The 27,380-nt window shown below is 41.0% G+C and overlaps 1 protein-coding gene across 1 annotated transcript in view; it reads left to right on the top strand.

The window, feature by feature from the left end:
* The window catches only part of CFAP91 (cilia and flagella associated protein 91), a 32,776-nt gene extending 5,607 nt beyond the window's left edge, over positions 1–27,169 (top strand). The window contains exons 4-17 of the mRNA XM_074159741.1: positions 481–564; positions 1,863–1,919; positions 2,835–3,016; positions 3,763–3,940; positions 4,292–4,449; positions 4,708–4,890; positions 5,020–5,162; positions 12,814–12,930; positions 15,985–16,056; positions 17,517–17,663; positions 20,710–20,931; positions 22,213–22,361; positions 23,578–23,669; positions 26,871–27,169. Of these exons, the coding sequence (XP_074015842.1) occupies positions 481–564; positions 1,863–1,919; positions 2,835–3,016; positions 3,763–3,940; positions 4,292–4,449; positions 4,708–4,890; positions 5,020–5,162; positions 12,814–12,930; positions 15,985–16,056; positions 17,517–17,663; positions 20,710–20,931; positions 22,213–22,361; positions 23,578–23,669; positions 26,871–27,169 (2,083 nt within the window). The remainder of the gene's footprint in view (positions 1–480; positions 565–1,862; positions 1,920–2,834; positions 3,017–3,762; positions 3,941–4,291; positions 4,450–4,707; positions 4,891–5,019; positions 5,163–12,813; positions 12,931–15,984; positions 16,057–17,516; positions 17,664–20,709; positions 20,932–22,212; positions 22,362–23,577; positions 23,670–26,870) is intronic.
* The last annotated feature ends 211 nt before the right edge of the window (positions 27,170–27,380 follow it).

Below are 27,380 nucleotides of genomic sequence, written 5' to 3'. Positions count from 1 at the left end.
TCTCTTTAGCTACTTTTGAAAGGTAGAAAGTGGTGGACTTCCCCTTTGCTCATTCTTCTCCTTTATACATATTTTCTGTTATGAAAAGTTTCTCACTCTTAAAGAAATGAGCTTGCTCCTCCCGTTCCCAATAAAAGTAGGTTACTTTACAAGGTCAAGCATTTACAAGTTGCCAGTCCTTTTCATGACAAGCATATAAGAAAGCTTTATTAAAGGGAGCAAATGACCATTTCTTGCCCACACATAGTGGGAAATATACATGAAGTGTCAAACTGTTTTGCTATATATATAAGTATGGAAAAAGCAAAATATAATTGCTTGTATAAGTATGGGGATTTTGTGGAATTTGTAATGTGGATGTTTGATTTTGCAACCGGAGAAGTAGAGAGAGAGGTTAAAAAAAAAAAAAGAGCATAAGAAAAAAGATCAGAATTGCTCTGAATGTACTTCTTAAATGATATGCTGTACTTTGGCTTTTAGAGCTCAATCTTCTCTTCAAATACCTCAAATCGTGTATGAAGATCCTGAAGTTAGTGGAAGGAATCGCTACAAATATTTTGCACGGTAAGGAATGAACTGATTTGAAACAGAGTTCAGAAGCTTGCTTTTGTGCAGTTTAAAGAGCACCTAAATAAATGCCAGAGCCTTATTTTTTCTGACAATTCTTTGATCACTGTTATAGAAAACCTAAATGGTAACCAAGTCTTAAATCATAAGGGCTTTTTAAATTCACTTTATGCCAGAATTTTTAGGTAATGAGTTATCAAATAAGCAAATGCATCAGGCACTTTGTACTTAATAAATATTTGTAGAAAGCTTTGGGCTGTAGATCCTCCTACCCAAAGGAAGAAGATGCTCAGAAAGCCATTGTGGTTCTCCAGACTCCTGGAAAGGTGCCACCTTAAGAAGGAACCTTTGAACTCCCAGTTTCTGCCACGAGCAGAAAAGGAGCAAAAGGGATCCTTCATTAACTTTTCATTGATGTGTCCTACTGCAGGACTGCTCTGCTCCTTCCAGCGCGATGCTGCAGGTCAGCAATGGACTCAAGATCTGAGCCAACAGCTAGTGTACAAACATTCTCAACTTAGCCACATTCACATATATTTTTAATTACTTTTACTGTTTCAGTTAGCATCTATTGGTCAATGTGTCCACTTTAAATATGCAAAAATATATGCCACGTTTAATGAATTGAAGTTCTTTATGGCTTATTTAATAACAACAAAAAAAAGGACAAAGACGATGTTATCTTCTGCAATTTGAAATTAAGCTTTATAGTCTCTCAAAGGCTAAGGAAAATTGATAGTGAACTGCGATATGCAAACTGTAAGAATTAAAGCCTAAGAAGGAATTATTAATATGTTGTTGAGCTCATATCACTTTCAAGATATATCACTTCATAAAATACTGCAAAAAAGGAAACAATTGAATTAGGTAAGTCCAAAACAGCTTACCTTACCAGCTGATTGTAGGAATTCATTTCAGGATTTCCAGAAGTTATTGAAAAAGAAAACCTCTCTCAAAAGCTTAAAGTGAAAAAAGTAAAAACTAATTAGTGAAATATACATGAAATGTTGAGACACTCAAAACTAACTTCTTTTAATTATTGTCTTGTTTTGCAATTCCACTTTCTGCTTTGAGAGAAGAATAACACTCCTACTGCTGAAACTTTCTCTGTTACTCCTTAGGTATGAAAAGAATTATTTAATGTTCAAGCACAATTCTTAAACATACAACTACAGAACCTGAGTTGTGGAAAATCAGTGTAACTCCACTGAAATTAGTGGACTGCAGTTTTTCTAAACCATAATGATCTTTTGCGCTTATGATTGTTGTCTGACATCTGCATTCTCTCCTTTCAGACCTCTCATCCCTTATAATAAGCTGCTTCCACTAAATGTTGCTTATGCGATGGCAAAGTAAGTAGTGACTTCTGGAACATTACTTTTGTAATGGGTCACATCTCACCAGAAAAAGATTGGGAAACTATTTAGCTGGTGACCAATATTATCATAATGAACCAACAGAGAAAAGCATATTAAGAGGTAAGGGTTTCTTCCCCATTGAGAATTCTTGAGGAAACAGATGACTGACTGACTGACTCAGAATTTGCTTGAAGTATATAAGTAGTGCTTTGTGGGTAAAGGACATGTGCCTCAAGTGTGTTGTGAGGCCTGAAACAGAAAGCCATGTGTCTCTGAATCCTAGAAGAAATACCAATACAAAGAAGATCCTCCAATACAGCAATATTGTTGGAAAATCTTATGACATTTTTATTACAATCTTTCTGACAGTTGAAGTACTGTTCAGTAGTGTAGAGCATCCCTGAAGTAGTCTAATGTGGTTTTCAGTGGAGATCAAATTTTGAGGGGACATAAGAAGATTCAGTTCCTAGTAGAGTCAATGGAAGTCTGCTTACATCAGAATTGAATTTTTGTTCTGGAATTGTTAGAAAGACAAACATGTAAGCTAAATGGAAGCAGTCCTGCTTCATTTTCTGCTCAACTATTACTTTTTGTGCCCATTAAAAGCAATGTTTTAGAATAGATACATAGGGAAGATTTGCATGTAATAACTTGTGAGAGCTGAAACCAGGTTTCTGGACTCTTTACCTGAGGAGGAAGGTTTCAGAGGACGCAGAGTAGCCCTCAGTCTGCTTTTACTAAAGATAATGGAGTTAACATCAATGGGAACAATGTTAAGATAAAACAAAACACATTTGGATATCCTACCTTTGACTTAGTGTTGTGTTTCCGGTTTGTTTTTTTTGTTTGTTTGTTGGGTTTTTTTAAATTAACGTGACAAATGTTCTTTCATCTTTCATCTCTTTTTAGGACAGAGCCCGATGTCCATTCAGCCTCAAGAGACAGCAACGTCTTTGGTCCCAAGTTACGAACTTTGGGCACACAGACAGATTACAGGGATGGTGAAGCCCAGACCGATCCCTATTCCCCTGAATATGTAGTGCCCAATGGCTCAATCCCTGAACTTCTGACACTTGCTACACTCACTTGGGGTGAGTTGTGAAATCAAGATAAATTATAATAATCATGTTGCCTCTTTAACAGGAGGTTCTGTTTTCTTCAGTGTCAGGTCTCAAGTCTATTGCCAGCTTTCGTAGCCCTTTGTTGTCTTCCTTAGAGGCACATTATTTTATCTATTTCTAAAATAGGTATGATATTTTCTTAATCTTAACAGCAGTTAATAGTGCTGTTCTGGAGCATTTCATAAAGAGTTTTGAGATCTTTCAATATAAAAAGGTCATATGTTTTACAAATACGAACTAGGAGCAGTTTTTCCATTTACCTATGGAATGTTTACCATTTAACATTTTCCATGTTCTTCAGCTGTTCTGAGTTAGACATCAGTAAAAAAAGTACAAACACTGCTGCCCCAGGATATACCTGTGATCCTCATCTCCCAGTGTCCCACCTGCAATAATGATGGACACTGGTCATGCCAAAGAAAGTGCTTATTCTCAAAAAGTGTCTTCTTGGAAAAGATTTTCCTCTTTTGCAGCCTGCAGTAGAGGAATCAAGTGCTAGTGTTAATGTCAACTAAGCTATAGCAACTGCAGGTCCTGCCATTCCTCATACTGTAGAATTTTACTGGCCTTAGAAGTATTTACTTCTGGCTGTTGACAGTCCTGCTTGTGTTTAACATATGGGCTTGTGTACATCCAGTCCTCTAGTACTTTTTGGTGGTCGCTATTTGCTAGATTCACCATTTTCCTAAAAAGCTACTGCTTCTTGCCCCTGTAAGGTCGGGAGCTACCAGCAGGACTAGCTGAAGTGGAGATGATTGAACGTGCCCGCGAAAAACGTGCATGGGAAGCAACTCTTCCACCCATGGACAATGCCTCACAAATCGCGAAAAGGAGGAAAATGATGGACGATATGGAGAGGAAGGAGTGGGCCTTTAGAGAACAGGAAATAGAAAAGTAGGAATCCAATTATACTCTTCTTTTTTTTTTTTTTTTTTTAAATTATTGGCTGAATAGAGAATGAACAAGAAGGTTTAGGAGGTTGTCTGGAGGGTACAAGCCTTTTATTTCTGTGAAAATCCCCTGATTTTGGAAAGGAATATTTTTGTTAAATTTAATATGAGGCTGCTATCACAATACTTTTCACCAGTGCTAAACTCACTTTTTAAAATGAAAGATTAAATAAGAGATATGCGGTATGAACTATGTGTAAAGTAGTCAGTTGGTATGTAGGATTTCATGATGGCAGCATTGCACAGAACACTGCAGAGTACAGTAGGTCATACCTGCCCTTTCCTTTCCTTTTAGGTTGCAGGAGGTTCGACTGGAAGTCTTAAAGAAGATGCTGCGGAGGCGAGTGGAGAATCAGAATGAGCTGGATGCCAAGCGCTTGGATGATCACTGGCAAAATCATCAGAAGGCTAAAGAAGAGAAAATAAAAAAGATTCAGCATGACTGTGCACTAAGTAAGTTGGAAAGACAGGGAGAGAGCAGTATGAGACTTAGTTTTCAGATAAGCTATTTCTATTTTCAGAAGGCTGCAGTCTTTATTCGAGATGAAACAGGTTGCATCCACAATATAGATATGCATGGGCAGCATTTGTTCTGGTCAAAAGGTCATGTTTTTATATTAACTAGCAAAAGTCCTTGTGAATTTCCAAAAATACGGCTTTTTTAGAACTATTTGTATGAAGAACCTCCTCACATTTGTATTTACTTTTCAGTGCTCAGGAAACTGATAGCTAAGAGGAAGAATGTGATGGGGAAGGTGGAGAGAAGAGATATCATCAAAGAGTATACTGACTTTGCATCACAAACATATGCTCCTTTGTCTAGAATTGGTTATTTCCCAGACAACCATTCTGAACGCTATGTGGTAAAAAGCTTTTATCTTGAGACCTTTGCAGGTAAGACATTTTGGAAAACCTAGTTTGCATGAGATATTTACTTAAAATATTAACAAAAGTCAAATTCCTTTCCCCTTTACTTCATTCCCCCCTTTACTTCATTACTTAATTGCTGTTTGTATTTCTTAGGACTGTGTGAACTGGAAGCACGTCTCCCAGATTCTGTCACCCAGGTTGAGATTAAAGCTCCAACACCTAAGTACACTACCACTAAGAGTGGATTTATTAGAAGAGCAGCAAGGCTAGAGGTGGAGCTGGCACAAGTTCACCAGGTATGGAGCTGCATCCAACAGCTTGTCAGTTCCTCTTAGATTTGAACTGCTCAGAAATGCAATTGGGAAGACACGCGTGTAAGCTTTCTCCTAATTTCCTGTGCTAAATTCATATTTTCTGTAAGACAACTTCAAATGGATCAAACATTCAGACTGTTGTAGGCATGACCAGCACTGCTCTGGAACTCAGTCTGTCAGTACTCTCTCTCCCTAATATCTAGGCTTCTGCTCCAACCCTATAGAAAAGAAGCACAGCTGTTTCTGTCTTCCTGCAGATCAGGTATTTGGATCAGAACGTACTACGTCAGTTAAAAATTCTCTCCTGCCGCTTGTTCATTCTCATTTCTCCCTTGCTTTTATAATGCGCAAGTGGCAAGCCTACTGGTTACACTGTCAAACTAATAATTAAATAAACCAAATCAGAATTAATATTCTAAAAATTCTGTACATTTTTAGAAACGGACATTTTAAGTACATATTGTAAAAACACCTGCAGCAAAGGATTCTTAACGTGACCCCACTCATAAAATTGGATCAGAACGGTGGATGCACATCACTGTTGTTCCCTAACAACAGCATCTGATTTGCAAACATGCTAATGGTGTTTTGCATATCTTAATTTATCGCAACTGTTCATGCAGATGAGGTGTCCATATATGCAATTAACCACTGAGGAAAGTGCCTCATTTGCATCTACAATCACAATATTTGTAAATTACATGTACTTTTAAGTACACTTCTTGTGATGCTGTTGAGGGTTATCTTTTTTAAAATCAGGCGTATTCTTGGCTGGCTGCTGTATCTCTGAAAAATATTGAATTTCATTTGTAAAGGTTGGCAACTTTCACGTATGCTTTATTTAGTGAAGAAATATTTCATAATTGGAAATTATGTATATAGTTTTCTTGTTTTAATGTAATTTAATAATACTCTCAATGCAGACAGTAACTTTCTGCTAATGAATTTTAAATTGAAATCTTGTTCTGAAAAATCAATCATATCTCAAATTTAAATTCCATTGGATCTTATAAAAGATGTAACATTGCATCATCATTATTCAGAAGGAAAATTTTCAAAGAAAATTTGACTGCTACAGGAATTGTTCAAGAACTAAGGACATCAATTCACTACAGTTTTAGAGAAGACAGCAGTATTGAAGGGGTTTGAGTTTGGGTGCTTTTCGCATAAAATTCAAGTAGTGACTATGTATAATCTGGATCATAACACGGTTCTCATAGGCAGCAGAACATTAACCCAAGCTTTCAGAGCTGAATTCCAATTATAGCAATTGTATTCTCTTTGTTCAAAATAATTCTCATGGTTTGAAAGACTACAGCGGAGTGTCTAAACTGTAGTCACAGAGAAGAAGTATGCCCTAATGCTGGCTGCTCACACAATAGTGTCTCTATTCATAGAAAAATTGGTGGCCAAAGGGAGATGGAATGCAGAACAAAAGCAGACAATTCTGCATATTTTCTTTCTTAAATCAGTGTAGACCATTGCTCTACATTGATTTATACCAAGTAAGGGGCTAACATAACTAATACTCATTTACCCACCACAAAAAAGCAAAATGGATTTTCTTTTAGGATCACAAAGCATTTCCTTTGCAGGCAAAGAGGATAAATCCACTATGCAAAATTTAGCTGCTGCTTTTAGATGGTTGGGCCAGACAGACAGAAAGTAATGACACTGTGAAACACCAAGGCTGCCTCAGCCACCATTAGATTTAAACATTCATTCAGAGCAACAAGAAATTACTGCCCTAATTAGCACTTGAGCTCTGTGGTGCCGTTACTGGTCACTTCTCCTATCAGAGGCTTTTGCTTCCGAAGTTTGGTGCCTATAGCATGTTTTGGCTTAGCAGAGCCTCTTTGACAGCTCTGCCTCATCAGCTACTGGAGCTGTCAAGAACAGGACAGTAAAGGGTGCAGAGTACTTGAGTTACCAGAATTTAGCACTTGAGAGGACAGCTGTCGGACCACTTGGCATAAGCAGTCCCAGTCATGCCAACAACCTCTGTCACACAGTATGAAAGAGGTTTAAAGCAGGCAATTAGGGATCAGCTCAGAAGGGCACTGTGTTGCTTTGCATTATTTCAATAGCTGAGCAGCTAGACCAATTTTCCCTTCAAAAGCCACTTTTTAGTGTGGTCCTAGCACACTTCATCTGTAAATTTTCTTCCATAATCCTAGAAATAAAGTGATCTAGCTCTAGAATGAATTTCTTTCATTTTCCCTGGATAGTCTGTGGAAGGAGGTGGCAAATAGAATGAATACAGGAATGTTAGATTTTGACTTCAGAAGTAATTAATTTTAATAAAGGGATGTTTCGAGGCTTGCTTCTCTGGCCAAAAAAGTGGCAAGATGGACTAGTCCTCCTCATTGTGTTCCTCTTGGTTTGCCATATTGAGGGTTTTCCTAAGCTTAAAGCTTGTAAGAAGGCATAAGCAATTATCCAAGGAACTACAAAAAGGACCTGTATCTTCTTGAGAATAAGAACAGCTTCTTCCAGCTTTGAAACTAAGCCAAAAATGAGTGATTTTAGAAGCAGACTTTTTGAGGACCACCCTGAAACCTTTTGCAGGAGTGTTATGTACACTCAGTATTCTTTGAGTAATTCTCTAAAACAAGAGACCATGGCAAAACCAGGAGTGACCCAGGTTTTACAGTAAAAACAACGATCTGTATCTTAAGCTAGATCTGTAAAAGGCCAAGGAAATCTAGTTCCTAGCCTGTGCTGATGACAGTGCTTTGAGGAATATAAGTGAGCCATTATATAGACAGCCTTGTGTGAAAATCCAAGGCATTAAGGAGATAGCATACTGATATAGCTACAACTAGGTAACTGAACACACCAAGGAACGGAGGAGCTGCTAGAAGAAATCCCAGTGCAGAACAATGCGTGGCTTTAGGCTGGCCCTGTATGCTCTGCTGACTCGAGGGGTAAAATGCCAGGTAGTTGCAAAGTGCTGGATCAAGATGATGTCAGAAAAAGAGTCTTTCACCTCAGCATTAAGTACAACTCTCATCACGTCTGTTTTCCTTTATCCAGTTGCTGGAAGGAGGTGGAGAAGTAGGGGAGGCCAAGAATGTCTCTAGAAAATCTCTGCCAACTTCAAAGTGTAGGAAAACCTGTTTGAGCAGTTATTTCACCAAGAACAGATCTCCAACACAGTGTTAGTTGGCTCGTGCACAGACAAGCTCTAAGAGCTATTATGTCAGTCTTGATCAACCAAGGTGCAGCAGCCATGCTTCTTTGCAAAGTAGGTAGTCAGTCCGTCCTTGATGATCTCACCTTCATTTGCGGGCAAAAAGGAAGAAAGAGAAATATGGCTGTGTACTCTGTGCTGTACATGAAAATAACATATATCTAGTGTCTTGTGAAAAGGAGGGGATTGCAGAGAAGATACGGGAGGAATCTAAAGAATGATTTCTTTTGAACAGAGAGTTGTTCCTCAAGCCACTGTCCTGTCAAGAGTTCTGCTTCTATCAGAAGCTAGCAAAGAAGCTAAAGCGTACGGCCAAAAGCATGGGTGCCATTTGCTGTTCACTGCATTTGCCAGGAAAATGAAAAGGAGATGGTGATCCTTCACTGTCCAATCCAAACAGATTATACCATGACTCCAAACCTATTACCTGAAAAAAGTAATGTAGTCTGTCTCAGAAAAATTAGAGTGTGATGTGCAGGCAGTAACATTTGAAGTATGTTGTTCAGAAATTTAGCATTTTTTTCTTTTAAAGAAAGGATTTTACATTGATTCTTGGGCCCTGGTCTCCCTATTTCAAAAAATGGTAATTTGTTAAGTTAGGCAGAACCAGTTAATGCAAAAACCCATATTTTCTTTTCTTTCATTAAAGTGTTAAAATAACTTAAAACCTCAGATTAGACAAATCAAATTATCAGCACCTTTGACTTAGTAAAGATAGCAAAGCAGGCATAGACTGGGCTGACATGAAAACATAAGACCACTTCTGGGAACTGCAATATTTCTGAAATCTACATTAATAAGAATTCCTTCTTGTCAGAAGTGCTTATAGATTTTTTCTGTCTTTAAAACTTGCTATTCTGGTTTTTTTGTTTTGTTGGGGTTTTTTTTTTTTATTCTGGCTAGCAAGAAATACTTTTTGAGGCTAAGGTTTTATTAGAAAAAAATCTCATGAATGCAACATTGTACTAATAAACATAGGAGCCATTGTTTTCAAAAGGATCACAATTACAGCAGCTTTTTTCTTTCAATTTCTTCCCCCATCATGCAAAACACCTTATAAATCATAGCAAGCACTGTTATAATCTTCATGCCAGAGAGCTCTAAGGTCATCAAATACAAGAAACAGTTCAGAAAATCTCTCAACATTTTTGAGCTAAAACCATTTCACGTGGCGTATAAGCAGTTTATAGGCTTTGATTCTTGCATTATTAACATGGTCCATTTCTGAAGTTTTCAATAATAAAGCATTTTACTCCCTAACTAGAAATCTCTTTCCTTTTCTGGAGCAATTAATTATCCTGGCCTGAAAGATCAGATCCAATATGCAAGAAGAGTTTTGTACAATGATCACTGGAGTTTCAAAACTTCGTTAATTTCACAATTATATTCTGTGCAAGTGCCATCAATTTCCTGATACTGGAGAGAGAAATTCAGCATGGGATGTTTTTTCTTAAGTTTTTCTTTGTTTTCCCTCACTAGTGAAATGTTGTATTTGAACATTTGAAAGACAGCAAGTGAGAAAAGGAAAAGGCACACTTTTCCTTGCTGGAGTACGTCTGTTCTTTCAGTAATAAACACTATAGATTCAACCCATACAGTAGTAGGGTTATAATTTGGAAGGAGCTTTAAATGTACGTGCTCTTTTCCCTTTTCTTTGCGAGCCGAAGTGTGATGTCCTACAGCAGGCAAGTGTTGCTGTACAGTTGAAATGATTATCTGAATATCTTGTAGCTTGTGATGGGAAGTTGGCAGGACTTTGGCTCTCTAAATAGTTTGAAAGTGTCTTGAAAGAGTAGAGGCTGTGGTGCATTTCCACTCCTAGCCTGCTTTGCTGACAAGGTTTGGCACCTGCCACTAAACAGCTATGAGAAAGATAAAACCCACACTTAATGGGCTTTTGGATTTTCTTGGTAGAAGGAAGTTGTCAGGCAAGTTAGTTTCCCTTTTGCCCTTAGTCCACTCTACAGTTCCTGTGGGCCAGCGCGCTGCTGCGCAGTTGCAGATGGGCAAAGAAGAGTTTCACTGAATTTCACTGAATTTTCACTGAATTTTTTTTTAGAGTTGGAAGGGACCATATAGATCATCTGGTCCAACTCCCCTGCTGAAGCAGGATTGCTTAGAGAATGCTACTCAGGACTGCATCCAGGCGGGTCTTGAAAATCTCCAAAGAAGGGGACTCCACAACCTCCCTGGGCAGCCCGTTCCAGGGCTCCGTCACCCTCACCGTGAAGAAATTCTTCCTCATATTCGAGTGGAACCTCCTATGTTCCAACTTGTGCCCGTTGCCCCTTGTCCTGTCACTGGGAACCACTGAAAAGAGTCTGGCTCCCTCCTCCTTCAACCCACCCTTGAGATACTTATAGGCGTTAATAAGGTCTCCCCTCAGCCTTCTCTTCTCCAGACTAAAGAGTCCCAGCTCTCTTAGCCTTTCCTCATAAGGGAGATGCTCCAATCCCTTAATCATCTTTGTTGCCCTTCGCTGGACTCTTTCCAGTAGTTCCCTATCCCTCTTGAATTGGGGAGCCCAGAACTGGATGCAATACTCCAGTTGTGGCCTCACCAGTGCAGAGTAGAGGGGGAGAATGACTTCCCTGGACCTACTAGCCACACTCTTCCCTATGCAGCCCAGGATTCCGTTGGCCTTCCTGGCCACAAGAGCACATTGCTTGCTCATTGTCATTTTGCTGTCTACCAGGACTCCCAGATCTTTCTCTTCCGAGCTTGGCTCCAGCAGGTCCACGCCTAACCTGTATTGGTGCCTGACATTCTTCTTGCCCAGGTGTAGCACCTTACACTTTTCCCTGTTGAACCTCATGAGGTTCTTCCTTGCCCAGCTCTCCAGCCTGTCCAGGTCTCTCTGGATGGCAGCACGGCCCTCCGGGGTGTCAGCCACCCCACCCAACTTGGTATCATCAGCAAACTTGCTGAGGATACACTCTGTCCCCTCGTCCAGGTCACTGATGAATATGTTGAACAGGACTGGACCAAGTATTGACCCCTGGGGGACACCACTGGTTACAGGCCTCCAGCTTGAGCCTGTTCCATTAACCATTACCCTTTGGGTCCTGTCACATAGCCAGTTCTCAATCCACCTCACTGTCCCCTCATCCAGCCCACACTTCCTTAGTTTTCCAATGAGGATGTTATGGGAGACAGTGTCAAAAGCCTTGCTGAAGTCAAGGTAGATGATATCTGCTGCCCTCCCCTCATCCAGCCAACCAGTTATGGCATCATAGAAAGCTATCAGATCGGTCAAGCATGATTTACCCTTGGTAAACCCATGTTGCCCACTTCCAATAACCCCCTGCTCTTCAACTTGTTTGGAGATGACATCTAGAATGAGTCTCTCCATTACCTTCCCAGGGACAGAGGTGAGACTAACTGGTCTGTAGTTCCCAGGGTCCTCCTTCTTGCCCTTTTTGAAGACTGGTGTGATGTTGGCCTTCCTCCAGTCTTCTGGCACCTCTCCTGTTCTCCATGACTTTTCAAATATGATAGAGAGTGGCCCAGCGATAACTTCTGCCAGCTCTCTCAGCACTCGCGGGTGCATCCCATCTGGGCCCATGGACTTATGAATGTCCAGTTTGGCCAAGTGGTCCCAAACCTGGTCCTCCTCTACTGGAGGAAAAACTTCCTCTCTCCATACCCTCCCCCTGGCCTCCAAGGCCAGAGGTTCATGAGGGGCAGCCTTAGCTTGCAAAAAACATATTTTGCAAGAAAGGGGTCCTGGGTCATTCGGCTCAACCTCCACAGTAACAGCATATCATACGAAGACAATTCAATGAGGAAGGGCCACAGAACAGTGACAATACACTCTTCAAGTGACCCCCTTCATAAGATCTCCTGACCACATAACATTTCTAACTGGCAGCATTATACCTATAGTTAAAGGCAGAGAGTTATAACCATTCTGTAGTAATATGTAAACTGTAATTAAATTGTGATAAACCTACCCATTTTTCATGTTTTGAAAGAATCTTACCTCTATCTTGTAGGAAAATAATTAATTAGATCCAGGTGCAGATGGGACAAAGATCATGAAAATGTGTAAGAAGGTAAAAGCACCTGCACCAAAACTCCAGTCATCAAAGAGGACACGTAACCATTGAACAATTTGATTGGAGAAAAGACATGCGCTTGTTGTGTGAACAGGTGCATGGACAGCTTATGTCATAGATTGTGCTTTTTAAAGCCTCATTTGAAAATAACCAAAGGTGTCCCTCGTCTCGGAGGCACCCAGCTCAAGCTGTATTTAAACCGACTCAGTGACAGAGCCTAGGGTCTGAACTCTTCTTTCCAGTTGGAGGCTAAGACTCCTCTTTGAGAAGGAGTTTAGAAAGCAAAGGGGTCCAGTCTGAACCTCGTGACTCAGCAGAATGGTATTCCCGGACACTTCTTTAACACTAGCCCATTTCTCATTAAATTGTATGTCTATTCCAGGTGCTACTGGAGAAGAAGAATAAAGTCAAGGAGCCAAAGAAGCCCCTCCGTTTGCTTGAAAAAGTAGAAAAGCCTGTTCCTCGGCCACCCACTCCAATCCTGGAAAAACCATCAATTGTAAGTGGGCTGGGTTTAGCCCTTTTTTTCTGTTGATCCCTGATTGTTTCCTACATGGTTGTTAAAGGAATGACAAGAGAAGGAAAGAAATGAGCTTCATCTTTTTTGTGTGTATTCGTGTTAGAAATAGCCATCACTATTTCTTAAGACTCTCTTAGTCTCTGTTTATTCTATAAAGATACTAGCAGCCAAAAAATTGAAAATCTTTTACAATATCTATTGGCCAAGTCTTTAACTAAACTTTATTTCTAAACTTATAAATTAGTAGACATGTTATTCCCTTGTTCTTGGGGAACAAAAAGGCAGATGATGATGATGATGGTTATTATTATTATTATTATGTGTTTTCCAACCTTCTGATCTGACAACACTATCATAATCCAGCAGAGCAATTAAATTTAGTCCCATTGAAGTCAATGAGACTTTGGGTGCTTAGCACCGAGCATGCCCTTCATTAATTTGCTGGAGTGAAGCTCTTGTCATCACACAGGATGCAGTCTTTGATGAACATGCTCCAGTTCACAGAAAATGATTCTTCTGCAGAGATTGAAATAGCAGTAATGATGTGTCATGGGGGATGTGATATGCTGTAGGAAAAAACAACTTTTTAGTCAAGCTGCAAATTCTTTTCCTTTCTTGAGGTAATGTACTTGAGAGGTGGTTGCCCCAGTGGATTTCTTTGTCTGCTTATTAACATCATTTTCATGATGTAGTAAGAAGCAGTCATGATTACCATTTAAACTTGTGAATTTAAGAGAATCACACAACCATGAAAGTGGGAGAGAGAAAGACTTACTAGATCATCCATGCTGTCTTCCTTTGTGCAGTATGATGTCCTATGTTTTATACAGTCTATTGCAAGATGACTGAAACAAGAATATCTCCTTGGGAAGAGCTTTCCAGCTTTCCACAGCTTTATTAACTAGGTATTAGATATTGTATTGCAGCAGTAGATTTACAGTCTTTAGATTTATCAGTTTAGCAGATTTTAAAGTAATTCCAGGTAACATGGAAAGAAATCAGAAAGATTTATCCCCCAGTTGCAGTCATTCTTGAGCGTGTTTACAGATTATAATTTTTTTAAAGAGTTCCAATATATTAGAATACCACCTAAATTGATTCTGTCAACTTTTGGTTTATTTTCAAGTGTCTTTATGTGTGAACACATAAAAGACTGGAGCTCTCCAGTGAAGCTCCATCTGTAAAATTAGGCCACTTCAGCCACTGAAGAGCAGCACTAACATCTCTTGCTTTGCAGAATCCGTGTAAGGTTTCTCCTACCAGCAGCTGGCTGCAAGGAGCACTGAAAGCAAAGCTCTTCTCTGTCATTAATGCTTCTCTTCCTGCCATACAGACACAAGTACCAACTGCAAAATGCACCAGCCTCTTCCCGCTAGAGTTGAAGATCTCAAAAGGAACGCAGGCCAGAGTGACAGGCAGATGGCATTGACCACAAGGGATATAAAAGAAAGTGGAGACAGCGGAGGCACTACTGCAGGCCTCCTCAGCTCCTCTCCCCTAGTCATTTCTTACACACTCACTGGCCATAACAAGCTCACAGAGCACCTCTGAATTCCTTCACTGGTTTATCACTTTCTCCCAGCCCCCTCTAGTTTTCACCCTGCTCCTAGATCCTTCTATATCCTTAATTCTTTTTTTTTTTTTTTTTTTTCCCCTGCAGGGTATGATAGACTTTCCATCTCTTTCCATCTGCCCTCATTCTTTCCTGCTGGTCTGTAGCAGGCAGGTGGAGAAGCTGATGATTACTCTTGCTAAGGGATCATTTGCAGCACTGGACAACAGGAATACAGAAAAATACAACCCACAAAAATCTAATCCAAACCTTAGTTTACATGAAACCAAGCAGTTTGGCTTACCTGCCCAGTATATGTGCCATCCCCGTTTCCAAAACTCTGTCCTGAAGAGCACACTGTAGCCAGGTGATACAGTACAGCTTAGCTCTCTGACTGGACTGGAAATTCATCCCTTCTTTCCAGAAAAAAAGAACATACCAAATCATAAGGCAGTCCTTTGGCTAGTTCTGCTTTGCTCCTCTTGGGTGGTGGCATGGAAGGCAGGAATGCTTCCTTTTGCATTTGGAAAACTTAATCTTCAACACATAAGAAAAAACAGAGACTAAGATTCAAGCCCACACCACATCTCTCATCCCACGCTCTTCCCTATTTTTCCAGCACTTCTAAAACACCTCATTTTGATGCAGACTTCATAGGCTCTTTATTAAAAAAAACTTCCTTGCAATTTTTAGATTGCTTTTTATCTTTCCAAGGCACCCAATGGGCTTTGTCCTTCTGCTACTGTCAACTCCAGACTAGAAGACCTCTCAGCAAGAAAAAACACTGCCAGTTGTGCTTCCTTCATTTAAAATAAGCCTTTTTAAATTCTTTTTCTCCTATGGTCATGTTCCCTTTCCTGTTATGCTCCATTATTCTTCCAAGTTGGTATCAGCCACACAATGCCAGGCCAGTAAAGTTCTCAAAGAGATGAATCACAATATAATGTAATTAATTTTATTTCCAATCTATCACTTTCTGAGTCTTAAATTTACTGGTCACCACTGGAATAAATATCAAAAGAAAAATTGTGTATGTTCCCTTTTAATTTAATCCCTTTATTTATGCTTCCCAGCTCTCTTGCACCTCCTTCAATAATAATTGACCTGTTAAATTAATGTAGCTGATGCTCATTTTGCAAACTCAGATTCGGTCAAGCTACAAATAGTACTTCTAACGCATACAGTCATTTTCTCCATCAACATCTCCTTATCATTAGGTACTCGTCTCTAAAGAGCCTCTAAAATCTCAAATAGAATCTGATTATACAGTCTTTCTCCCCCATCTCTTGTAAAACATGGAAGTATGTATTATTCTGACTCACCTTCCTTTCTCTAGAAATTAGAAGAATGTTGTTCAGAAACAACTGAGAAAAAGCTGGATATGAGTTAGACTTTTTGATAGTTAGATGGATAATCTATAGAAATCCCAGTCTCCAAAGGAATAATTAATTATTGTGTGGATATTTGTTGTGTTTTGGCAGGAGGAAGAGGAAAGAGAACTGGCAGTGATCTATCTGCAGAAGTTGCTCCGAGGCAGGGCTATTCAGAACATGGTATTCAGTGTCTCTTTGTTTATGTGTCTCTTCAGAATGATGGTGCGAATGATTGAAAGTGTGTTTGCAATCTTTCTTCCACAGCACTAATCAAGGGTAATGAGGCTTCTGCAGCATATCCTCCTGTATGTTATCTGGAGTCCTTCAAGGCTGAAGTTTTTGGTCTCCAGCCCAAATTTCTTACAGGAACTTCTAGGTTCCTATACATGTCTGTGAGTGTCTCCCTGCTCCTGCCATCCCCTACACTCAGCTTCATATGGAGTTACTCAAATGGCAAATTCTAGACTAGATCGGAACCATAAGTACATTTTGCCTTGATTGTGCCAAGATCCTAGGCAAAAGAAACCTCCCACAAGCCAGCAGGGCAGCTTGTATTTCATGCCATCTTTCCAGTTTCCTGTGATGGTGAGCTGAACCTTAGATGAGAAGCAACTGAAGCATACCACCGTGATTTCCAGCAAGTGCAGGGCCCATCATTCTGCTTTCAGTGGAGCAGAAGTGGGTCTAGGTAAAAATTAATTGAGTAGCCATGCCTCATAGGCTTTACGTTAAGCGAGTCTATCACTTTTGATCAGAGCCATCCGGAAGGTTTGTTTACATGCCTACTGAGAATATAATTGATATTCTCTCTTGCACTAACTATTTAATGTTTGTGAAGTGTTCCCAAGAGGGTCCCAAAGCTGACCTGAGCTTTAGCAAACAATGCAATACTGTGAAGGTGGCTTGAGGTGGAATATAGTCTTTCCAAGCCTTCTCCGGGTCTGTGGTGATCTGTGAGAAGGATGTTGGATGCCATTGCAGGACTGTTGATTTTCTTATCATGAAATGTCCCACCATTTTAGGAATCTCCTTCCAGCTACTACTGGATCAGAAATACGTGACTCAGTTGGAGAATGATGTGAGTAGGGTTGAGTGATCCTTTGTGGCTGTTGGAAGTCCTGTTGAAAGAGAGGGGAAATGAAAATAATAAGAGAGTGTCAGGGAAGGGATGGGCCACATAACCCCATAATAGGGACAGGAGCAGCTTCAACAACCTCCCCACCAATTCATTGCTTTGAATTGTTGCTGGGTTCCCTAAAAACCCTGGACTGAGGAAAAGGGGCAATGCTCACACTGGGAAGCGTTGACATTGAGGCTGATATAACAGGACATTCAGAAGGCTATTGCCCTTTTCACTTAACATTGGTGTTGCTGCTCTGCATTCCCATGGTTTGAGTTCTGGGTGAAGCCAAACACAATGAAAAAAATAATTTATTTTATAATAAGGTAGCAAGGGATCATCTATACTCCACAGCACAAGGTCTCAACTTTCATCTTCTAAGCAGGAGGGTTTAGGCAAGATTTACCTGACAGCAATAGTGTTTGCCTAAATGCAGCCACAAATTTGTTACCGAAAACTAGGTCCATGTTGCTCTGTATTCTCCATTTAATATGCTTGGTTGTTTAACTTTATTTTAAAGATGTTTGAAGGGAAGGAGAAGCGGCTGGAACTGATCCAAGAGCTGCACACCACTCACGCACTCCAGGAGGACAGAGAGCTTCTTTTGAAGGCAGAGGAGCAAATGACACTGGCCCTGCAGCAACAGTACAACTTGCAAATGCACAAGGTTTGCCCGTATAGATGGGAAAGCTGATTCACGACAGTCCTGAACGGGCACTCTGCTCTTGCAGTACCACGAATACTCTCGCATTTAATTTCTTTATGTTTTCTATTGTCCACAGTACAGAAAGCACCCCAAGTAACAAAAATGCTCTCCTAGCACAGGCCAAGCATTGAATGCCTGAGGGGCTAAAATTGCTTTCACTGCAGTGGGGGCTCTGGGGAATCTCAGAAACAGACTGAGGCGCCCTTACCACAGCTGCTACCCAGGCTGCGCTTGCTTTGTTTGCAGACAGAGCACTTATTTATATTTACAGGGCTTTGAACAAACTGCACTGTCAGATGAACCTCAGTTTTCCCACATTTCAATCCATTTGACTAGTGCTGTGACCTGGCATCACAATACATGCTTGTCACTCACATCTGTCAGATGTTTCACTGAATGTGTACAACTGCTCTGTCATTTCCCTGTTCCTTTCCTAGCTTGGCACTCTCTCAGGCTCCTCCTCGGGCATAAAGCATCACAAAAGAAGCCAAAGCAGACTTACTTTGTAAATCTTGCTGGGCTTGATACTTCTAGGACCTTAGCAATAGTGTCCCATTGTTGTACTTGCCGCTGTTATGGAGAGCAGAGAAATGTTGGGCTCCATCATCTGCCAAGGATCTAGTGAGAGCTGAGGATGCAAATTCCCATCCTGTTCCCTTGCAGGCAGATACTGGTCTAAAGCGGATCATAAAGAAATTTTGTCCAGACTTCACTGCATCTCAGACATACAGTAACTCCCACATTCCTGCAGGTTTTCTTATAGTGTTTACTACTCCCCTGTTTTCTCAGTGACCAGCTGTGAGGCAATTCTGCAGGTTCCAGATTATGGTAACAGCATCCGCTGGCCAGCTGGCCTGGTGAAGATGAAGCCAGACCACTGCTTCCTGCTGGGTGGGCAGCAACAAAATTTCCCCTCAGATCTCAGTAAAAATTGAACCAATTGACTGTGTTTTACTGTTCATCATTTCCAGCTGCTCCCTCATACACAGGGAGCCCAGGTGTGGAATGCAGGAATACAGAATTTTTCTACTGAGGAATTAAGAGAAAAATAAAAGTCTTAGACATTAGGAACTTGAAATTCTCCTTCTCTTCTGGAAGCCCAGGTAAGAGTGAAGGAGACAGCAGTTCAGACACTATAATGACATTCATACAGAAGGAGAGAGAGAAAACGGTAAAGATGCTGACCTCTGATCTCAGAATTTCCTTTTGGGAGAGCCACTATCCCCCTCTGCTGGTATCTACCTCCTCTACTCTAGCATTTTTTTTAACTATATCTCTGAATGCAAACAGTTCAAGGGTCGGGTCTTCAAACATTTTGAACTTTACAAGATTCTGGAATGTGTATGCAGGAGTTTTCTATCTGTGTGGCTATTTTAGAAAGTCACTGATGACTCACAGGTCTTTAGTTTTGGTGGTCACAGGTTTTTTCAGGTTTTTGGCCTTTCCAGTATAAAAAGAGGCATTTTTCAAGAAATGCTTCCTGCAGAAAGAGGATGGAAGCTCCAGATAAAATGGTGAAAGATGAGTGGTTGAAAATTTCCAACCTTGTATATAGTGAAAGTCTAAGACAAGAGTGTTCCTGCGTTGTTTCCCTCCATTTCACACAAGTTTTAGACACAGCACCTGGAGCAATAACGAGGAAGCAACATGTTAGTTTGATGTTATCCGTCCCTGCGGGCTGGTGCAGTTACTGCATTGCCATCTTCTATCTGAAACACCATGAGCTAAGCACTGTCACCTCTAGATGTGTGCAACACCGACACTCCCACTTTCTTTGAAACACTGCGTGAGCACAGCAGTATAAGAAATCTGGTCTATTACTACTTGTCTGGGATATTTCAGATCCATTTTGAGTTTTATGTTCAGGTCTACTGTGTTATTGCCTATTTATTCCAACACTGGCATCCCAGCCAGTTCCAGACATTCCCTCCTGCCAAGGACTGTGGCTTCATAGTCTGCGCTGGAGATAATGAACTTATCTTAGATTTTGTCCCTTTCCAAAGTGCAGTCACACATACCCAACCCATAAAACATGATGTGCTTAGAACAAGGAGTGAATGGCACAGTAACACTGAACACCTGGAATCTAGTCTCTGCTATGTCACAGACTTTCTCATTTTCCGTTACCTGGAATTTTGAGGTCTCGTTTGCACTTCTGCAAACTCAATATATTTACTGTTGATTTGAATTTGTTAGAAGTTAATAATTTGTACAGTTTTAGGTAATAACTCAATACCTAAAACTGCAGGGACTCATGGTTGCTGTGTTATCTCAGCAAGTTGAATCACTTTGGTCACATCGTGAATGTCCAACCACAGACATGCCGTTTCACTGTGGTGGCTTTGAACTGTTAACAAACATTTCGTGTCCTTAGGAAAGGACAGAAATGTGGCTGTACTCACAATTGCAGAGCTTCCTAAACCTTTACTCAAGCTTCCTACTCACAAAGATTGAGGGTTTACTTTCCAAATGCTAGAAAGAAGCTTCATTTGCAACTTTTGATGCTATTTTTTCTGTTCTGGTCTAGCTAAGCTTAGGAGGGTATGCAGCTAAAGTAATTTCATTGTCACTTTTATACCTCACCCTTTCTTGGTCTGGGCAGTGGAGCATTCCCCAGTAATGAGCAGATGGCCACAGCAACTATTCTAGTTATACTCACAGCCACAAAAGCAGTTCGTAATAACTGGAATACAGCATGTCTAGTGCGTTATCTCCTCCCACCCACTCAAGCATAGGGGCTGCTTGTCCTAGTGTGACAGTATTGGGATTATTCCCAGCCTGGCTAGATTTACTGTCTTTTAGCCTCTTGATGCCATCAGAGCCTATATACAGGGACATTACATTATGCAGAATCCAGGCCAGTGCATGTAAAAGAAGAAGAATGCGAAACTCCGTGGCTGGTCTGAGTGGATGTTGCAGAGCTGTTTCACATGCCTGTGGTAGTCCTGGGACTTTGAACAACATTCCTGGGGTTTGTAACATAATTCTTTGCATTTTTTTTTAAAAGCTATCATCAGTGGAAAAACACTTGGCCAGGGAAGAAGGAAGGGTACTGGCGAACATGTTTGATTTCCTGTCCAAAGAGCTGGTGAGGCTGCAAGAAGAACGGAAGATCCATGCTTTTGTCATGCTGGCCGAGAGGCAGAGGCGGATGAGGGAAGCGGAAGAGAGCGGACGTCGTCAGGTGGAAGAGAGGCGGCGTAAGGAAGAAGATGAGATTTTCAAACAGGCAAGGGAGGGAGACTGGTGGGACTGTGGACAGCTTGTAGGAACTGCCTCCTTGTGGGAAGGTCCAGATGGAAGGGAGGTGCTTCAGCTCTGACTTTGGTGATGGCTAGTTTTGAAATTTAGGGCTTAGTGAAGAGAGGGTGATTCCTTCCTAAAAGAGTCATGCCCATTAAATTATGGATGATCCAAATACTCCCTACAGACAGTCCTGTTAGGCATATCATGAATGGATGTAGGTTTCTTAAATATCCACAACAAACACCTGTGGAGAACAGATGCACCTAGATCATCTTTAGGAATAATGTTTTGTCAGCACTTGGTCTGTTCGGCAAAACTGTTAGGCGCTTTCCCAGGAAGGATGCCTTTAAGCAAAGTTTTGGAAAGATTTTGCCCCCCAAAAGTAGACTGCAAATAACAAGAGGTAAAAAAAAATATTTTGATGTAATGTAATGGATAACATAACCTTGAAATCCAGAAACAAAAATCCTGAATTACCATATTCCATAACTATTCTATAGTCCTATTCCTATTCCCTGGCTCCTGACTGCATGAAGCATATTTCTCCCAGTTGAAAGGAATGAGTGGGAGCCTAATTGACTAAACCAATAATTTTCAAACTTTGTGGGAGGAGGTTAATACCAAGAGAGTCTGGCATCATGTTTATTTTTCTTTTAATTTTAGCTTCTCCTCATATCTTTTCTGCATCTCTGAGTGGGAAGCAAGGAGGGTCAAAGCGCCATAAGCTTATGGCCTTCAGATTAGCAGAAGGAAAACACCTATTTCTAGAATCTCTGCTCAACAACCATTATAAGGAAACCAATAATTTTATCTTCATTTTACTCGTTACTTTGACTGGCTTGAAACCTTTTCCTTCAGGATTTGCTTGAATGAAAGCTGATTAATTTACTGAAGTCAATACTGATGATTACTATTTAGCAGTTGTTGCTCAGGGGACCATGAGAACTGAGGAAGCAACTGCCATTGCATTCACAGAACTAACCTGCTGCAGCAGAATTGGAGCTGTGGATAAGTTTTTCTTCCACCACTGGTTCTTTCCTGCACTTGTTTCTGTTCAATTAGTTCTCAGAAAGAATTATTCGAAAATAATTTTTTACATATTATTCTTCCCAGAAAGCACCTCTGAAACCAAATCTCAGGCTGGCCTGCCTGAAATTAAGAGTCTGATGAAAATCTGTTGTTCATGCTTCTTTGGAAATCTGCTTCCACCATGCTCGTGGCAGGGCAATAAGCAGAGGAATAATATCTTGGTGTTTTGTTCCAGGTGGTGAAAATGCACCAGAGCACTATTGACTCCTACTTGGAAGACATTATCCTGAGTAGCATGGAGAACACAGCTGAAGAACAAGCCAGGGAAGAGATTCAGAGAATGGCTGTAGAAATCAATGACATTGCTTACGAAATGGAAAGTCGGTATGTTATTAAACGACACATTAGAGGCTGTTTACAGCAGTTTAGAACCTTCCTGATCATCTGCATCTGTGGTTGCATGTACAATCTAAGACATGGGAAGGGCAGAGCAATACTGTTCATGATCACCTCCTTAGTGTGACTGCTGTATGGGAACCACACTGTTACTACCTGGTACACACATATAAATCCATCAGAACCTTATTTCTATACACTATGTGCCAGATTCCCTTTGCAAATCACTTGTGGGATCTGTGAATTACCCTTTTTAGACTTCTCCATGCCAATGTGATGCTGTGACTGAACTTAAGTGAATCTGGGAACTGCCTAAAGCAATAGCCATTCATACTGGTCTTTTCATTTATTTACACTACTACAGAAAATCTGTTTGAAAGAGATGCTAAAAGATACAACTATACAGGAGCCTTTCATTCTGGGGTGGCTGTTCTTTAAGAAACTGCCAATTTCCATGGGGGTCAGTCATATTGATGGCTGCCTGACAAGGCACTTTGGGTAGGGTAAGTTGTTGAGAACACCACAGTCTTGTGTTTGGCTGGGGCATCAGCAGTGAATACTTTTTAGGACCTGCCAAACCTCCAGTTCAGTTTCTATGCTCTTTTTTTGGAATTGAGCCATAAAAATCCCAATGACACAGTGACTCTCCTATGGTACAGCAGCTGTGTATTTTGTAACTAGATGAATACAACCAGAATGTTGAAATCCTTGGGGAGAATGAAGCTTAGATAATGCATGCAGCCCCTGGGCCAGTTGGGAACCCACCAAACACTGGCATGGAAAAGAGCATGGGGACCAGCCAAATGCAGAGTGACAAAAGGCAAGAATTTAGCAAACTCAGCAATGGGCCAAAGACTAGATTGACAAAGATGCAAATCTTCAGAAGTATCCGTATGTCTAACTCAGTTTGTCATCAGTGAGTACTGGGCTTCTAAATACCTTCAAGGCTAAGGAGTCTAGAGTGATCTCTCCCTGGAAATACTGCTTTCCAATGCAGTATTGAACACATTGGCAGTGCAGCGCAAAGGGGAAGAGTCACACTGTCATCTATTTGTAAGATAAAGAGAGACCCAGCTGACAATTACTGCCATAACAATACACTCCCTTGAAAATAGTGAGAATATTTACAAGGGAATCTTGTGTTTGCAGAGGTGATCTGGAAAGAAAATTAAAATACTAATACCACTCTGCATCTGTTCTGTAGTCGAACTCGCCTACAGTCAGAAGAGATTGTGGCAGAGCTGGTTTATAGTTTCCTGATTCCAGAAGCTGAGAAAATGTCTATGAGAGAAAAAGGTAAGGAGTCCAGTAACTTTATTCTCTTCTTGAACTGTTTCAATCTCCTCACTCTAGCTCACTGACAGGAAAGATGCAGTGAGAAGAGTTGCCTCAGTTCTCCAAGATTTCTCATTTGCACTCTGCAGGTAGAAAGTTAAGCCCTCTGACTCCTTTTCACCAATTTCTCATGAGCTTTAGTCTTTTAAAATGGTGACCTAAATTCAGATCTGATGTAAATTTCGTGTATCATCTGCAACAATAAAACTACATTAAAAGAATCAACCCATTGCCCCTTCAAAAACAAACTGGGAAAAGTCTTTAAATAACATGGCTGTGAATTGTCTGTTATATGGCAATTTCTAGAAACTGCAGAAGTCTTTAACAGGCAGATTACTTAAATATATACCATATGTGGAAAGAAGATTATATGCTTTCCTATGCTTTGCTCCTTGCCCCCAATTGGTTGAGAGCTAGAAGCAAAGATAAGGTTTTAGGGTTGGCTGTAGTGGCATCATGTTTTAAGTAGATAATCTTGTAGCTGTAAAGGATGCTTCTGTTTAGCCAAAACGGAATAATATCTGTCAAAATACTGAGGGGAAGGCCCTGGAAACCTGTGTCTTACATTGAGTATCATGAATAAATGGTTATTCTTAACTGGGATGTTTCCACTGACCAGCACACTCAGAAGACCGACTAAACCAGTCACACATGCAAAGTGTGTGGATATAACCTAAGAAAAGCAATTGTATCACAGTAGAGTCTGAAGTGGTCCTTGCCGCAGTGTACTTCTCTGACTTGAGAACAAAGGCACTTCCTTCATTGCTTTTCTTGTCGCTTTGTGAATGAAAATGCAAACCCTTCAAACACATTTTGCAGTCTCCGAGTTGTGCAAACTTTTTTCTTCCTAGTTCATGTATTTGTCACAACAACAGTATCTATTCAGCAGCTGGCAATTCTGCGTAGTCTTAAATTGGCTCTCTTCTCCGTTGCCCTGCTTCTGCAAGCCTACCAAAACAGGTGATGTAATTTTAGTCAATGAAGCCTACAGCTCAGGCACTAACACACACGAGTTAGTCCGTCTCAGAAACGAGAACAGAAAGAGAAGACCTGGAGACGGGCTAGGATTCTGGACATACAGAGGTACCATCAAGGAAGAAAACATGTACTGGGCTTAAATGCAACAGCAGATACTGAACAAAACACCTCCAAAGCATGCCCAAGGAACAGAGGAAAAAACCCTAATCTTCAAAATCTGTGAATAGTTACAGTGGGTTTGTCTGGAAAGCAGAGATAGACCCAGAAAAAAATTAAAGTGGATGCTGGTGGAAGAGCTAGAGCAATAGGTGATAAAATACAAGAGCTCCTTCAAACACAATCAGGTGAAATTTGCCACAATATTCTTGTGACAGTAGACATCAAATGTCAGGAAGAAACTTGGCTCACACTCTCTTTTGCTATTGCTGCGTGGGGTGGAAAGGACTCCGTACAGTTAAGAGTTAGATGAATTCTACCAAATGTACGCTCTGGTGAACACACCCTGCCATAAACCTGCAGAGTGATACCTTTAGGGAAGCAGAATCAGTAACTATTCCATGTAAATCCAAAGGGAATAGTATCAAAGAATGGCATTAGATCTCATGAGCACATCAGTGTATTGCATTTCTGTGGCAGCTTTTAAAGCTTTCCCTATAGAAAGCCAGATTATTCACTACGAAACTGTGTGTTAGCAACCTGGCACACGCTTGAGCATACACCTATCTTGAAACTAGCAGGAAGTGATCTGAGAGCACAGTTGTCTGTCCTGCCAGAGGAACAAATCCATTTGTATAACAAAGACTTGCAAGTTCAGCCTGCCTACCCTTTAGCTTCTCCTTAAACATCTCTGTTTTTCTTAGTTTTGTCTTTTCTTATTCTTTTTCTCTTTTTGCCACATTCCTATGCATAAAAGCAGGGATTATCCAATACTGGCTCATCCTGAAACCCCTCTGAACCCTCCCTCATTGGAAGTAGAAGTCAATGGGCCGATACGAAAAAAAACCTTGCTTTTAAGAAGAAAATCACTCACCAGTTTGACCCCGCTTTCTTTTTGATGGAATTCACTGTGGATGGAAGAATGGACTGCAGCAATACCAGGAGAATATTCCCAGTGTAGTTGATGTAGTTCATGCATACACAACTGAAGCCAAAATGCCTTGGGTAGAGAAAGCTCTCCCGGGAATTGAGAGCTGCCTGGTGAAGGTCAGCTTTTCAAAAAGTGTGATCCAGTTGCTTTCATTGTCAACAAAAAGGACCTGGGAGATGGGTAAACATAAACAGGATGGGTTAGTGACGTTGGGCAACTGAGTCAGTGACAGTATGCAGGACTGTGTGACAGCCTGCAAGGCACCAGTGGGTCAGATTCACAGTTAAGATACAGCTCAGCCTTACAACATAAACAGACCCAAGGCAACATAGAAGTCTTGGACTTTTGCAGGGAAGTGACACGATGAGAGCCACAGCTCGTTCCTGCAACATTCCCCATACCCTTCTTACAAGGATGCGGTATTTCAATCCCCGTGATTGTTTGTCGGCATCTTAAGTTGAGAGAGAGGAAAGAGGGAACAAAGAATAGTGAAGAGCAATGAAGAGAATGGTAGGGTGAATGCTCTGGCTTGGGTAATTATTTCCTAAGAGGTGGGCTGGAAATATATAAACAAATGAGATTGGATGAAAACTGTAAAACACAACAGAGAGCAATCCTGCAGCAGCAAAGGGGAGACCATAAGGTGGGTGACAATGTGTCTATACTGTCTCCAAATTTTACTTTGACCTCAGTAAGAATTTCTCAGCGCAGGCAAAATCATAACACAGGAGAGGGCAGATTTCAGCTCCAGTCTTGCAGAGGCCTGCTGCAATTAACAGACACTGAAGAAGTTATTTTAAAGCCTGATAACATATCCTGGGCAGTTGTGTCCTAAGCTGGAAAGGAAAACACTTTGGCTGTGCTTTCCGCTGTGGGGGCTAGTCTTCAAAGTGAAATGCAAAATTGGTTGCTGCTATTAGGTGGCAGTAGAACACTTTCAGCCAAAGTTAGAAGGGCGTGATTTTTTTTTTTTTTTTTTCCTGAGGTAGGCTTTTCCACAGCTGCAGGAAGGCTAAAAGCTATCCCTCCCTTCTCCCCTGCGGAGAATATTTTGCTGTACATTTCCAAGTAAAAGCCTTACCTCTGTTTATGCACAGTGAGGCAGTCCCAAAGAAAACACATCTATGCTGCTCATCAGATCATCCACGAGGGCACAGAGGGGGTAGTGGCTGATCTGGCACTACATCGGGAGACATCTGCCAGCAAGACAAAGGGAGATCCTCCTGCTGGGACAGCTAGCGCCGCTTTGAGTGGGACAGCTGCTGGACCAAGTGCAGCTGACAGCACTCCCTCTGTCCCGGTTGCACGCCAACTAGCTAAACTGTGTGAAGAAAGCCTGGGAGAGACAGCAGCGAAACCTTCTGATGGATCAGACAAGGATCCTGCAGCCTCCTAAGAGACAGAAGATGAGCCAGGTGAGTTTCCCTTCCCCTCTGTGATCTGAGCTTGGAGCACGGTAAAGGAGAGGGAAGCACATTATATTTGCTTTTTTCAGGGCACCCAGAATGGAAAACGCTCTCTCTTTCCCTCTGGCTGTCCCTCCTGCTGCCTGCCAGCAATGTTGTCCTGGAACCACTCTGTACACAATTTGGTGTGGCAGCCCCAGT

This window comes from Numenius arquata, chromosome 1 (genome assembly GCF_964106895.1).
Source record: "Numenius arquata chromosome 1, bNumArq3.hap1.1, whole genome shotgun sequence".
NCBI classification, from domain to species: Eukaryota; Metazoa; Chordata; class Aves; order Charadriiformes; family Scolopacidae; genus Numenius; species Numenius arquata.
Note: the sequence above shows the minus strand (reverse complement) of the source record. Positions and strands in the feature narration are given on the sequence as shown.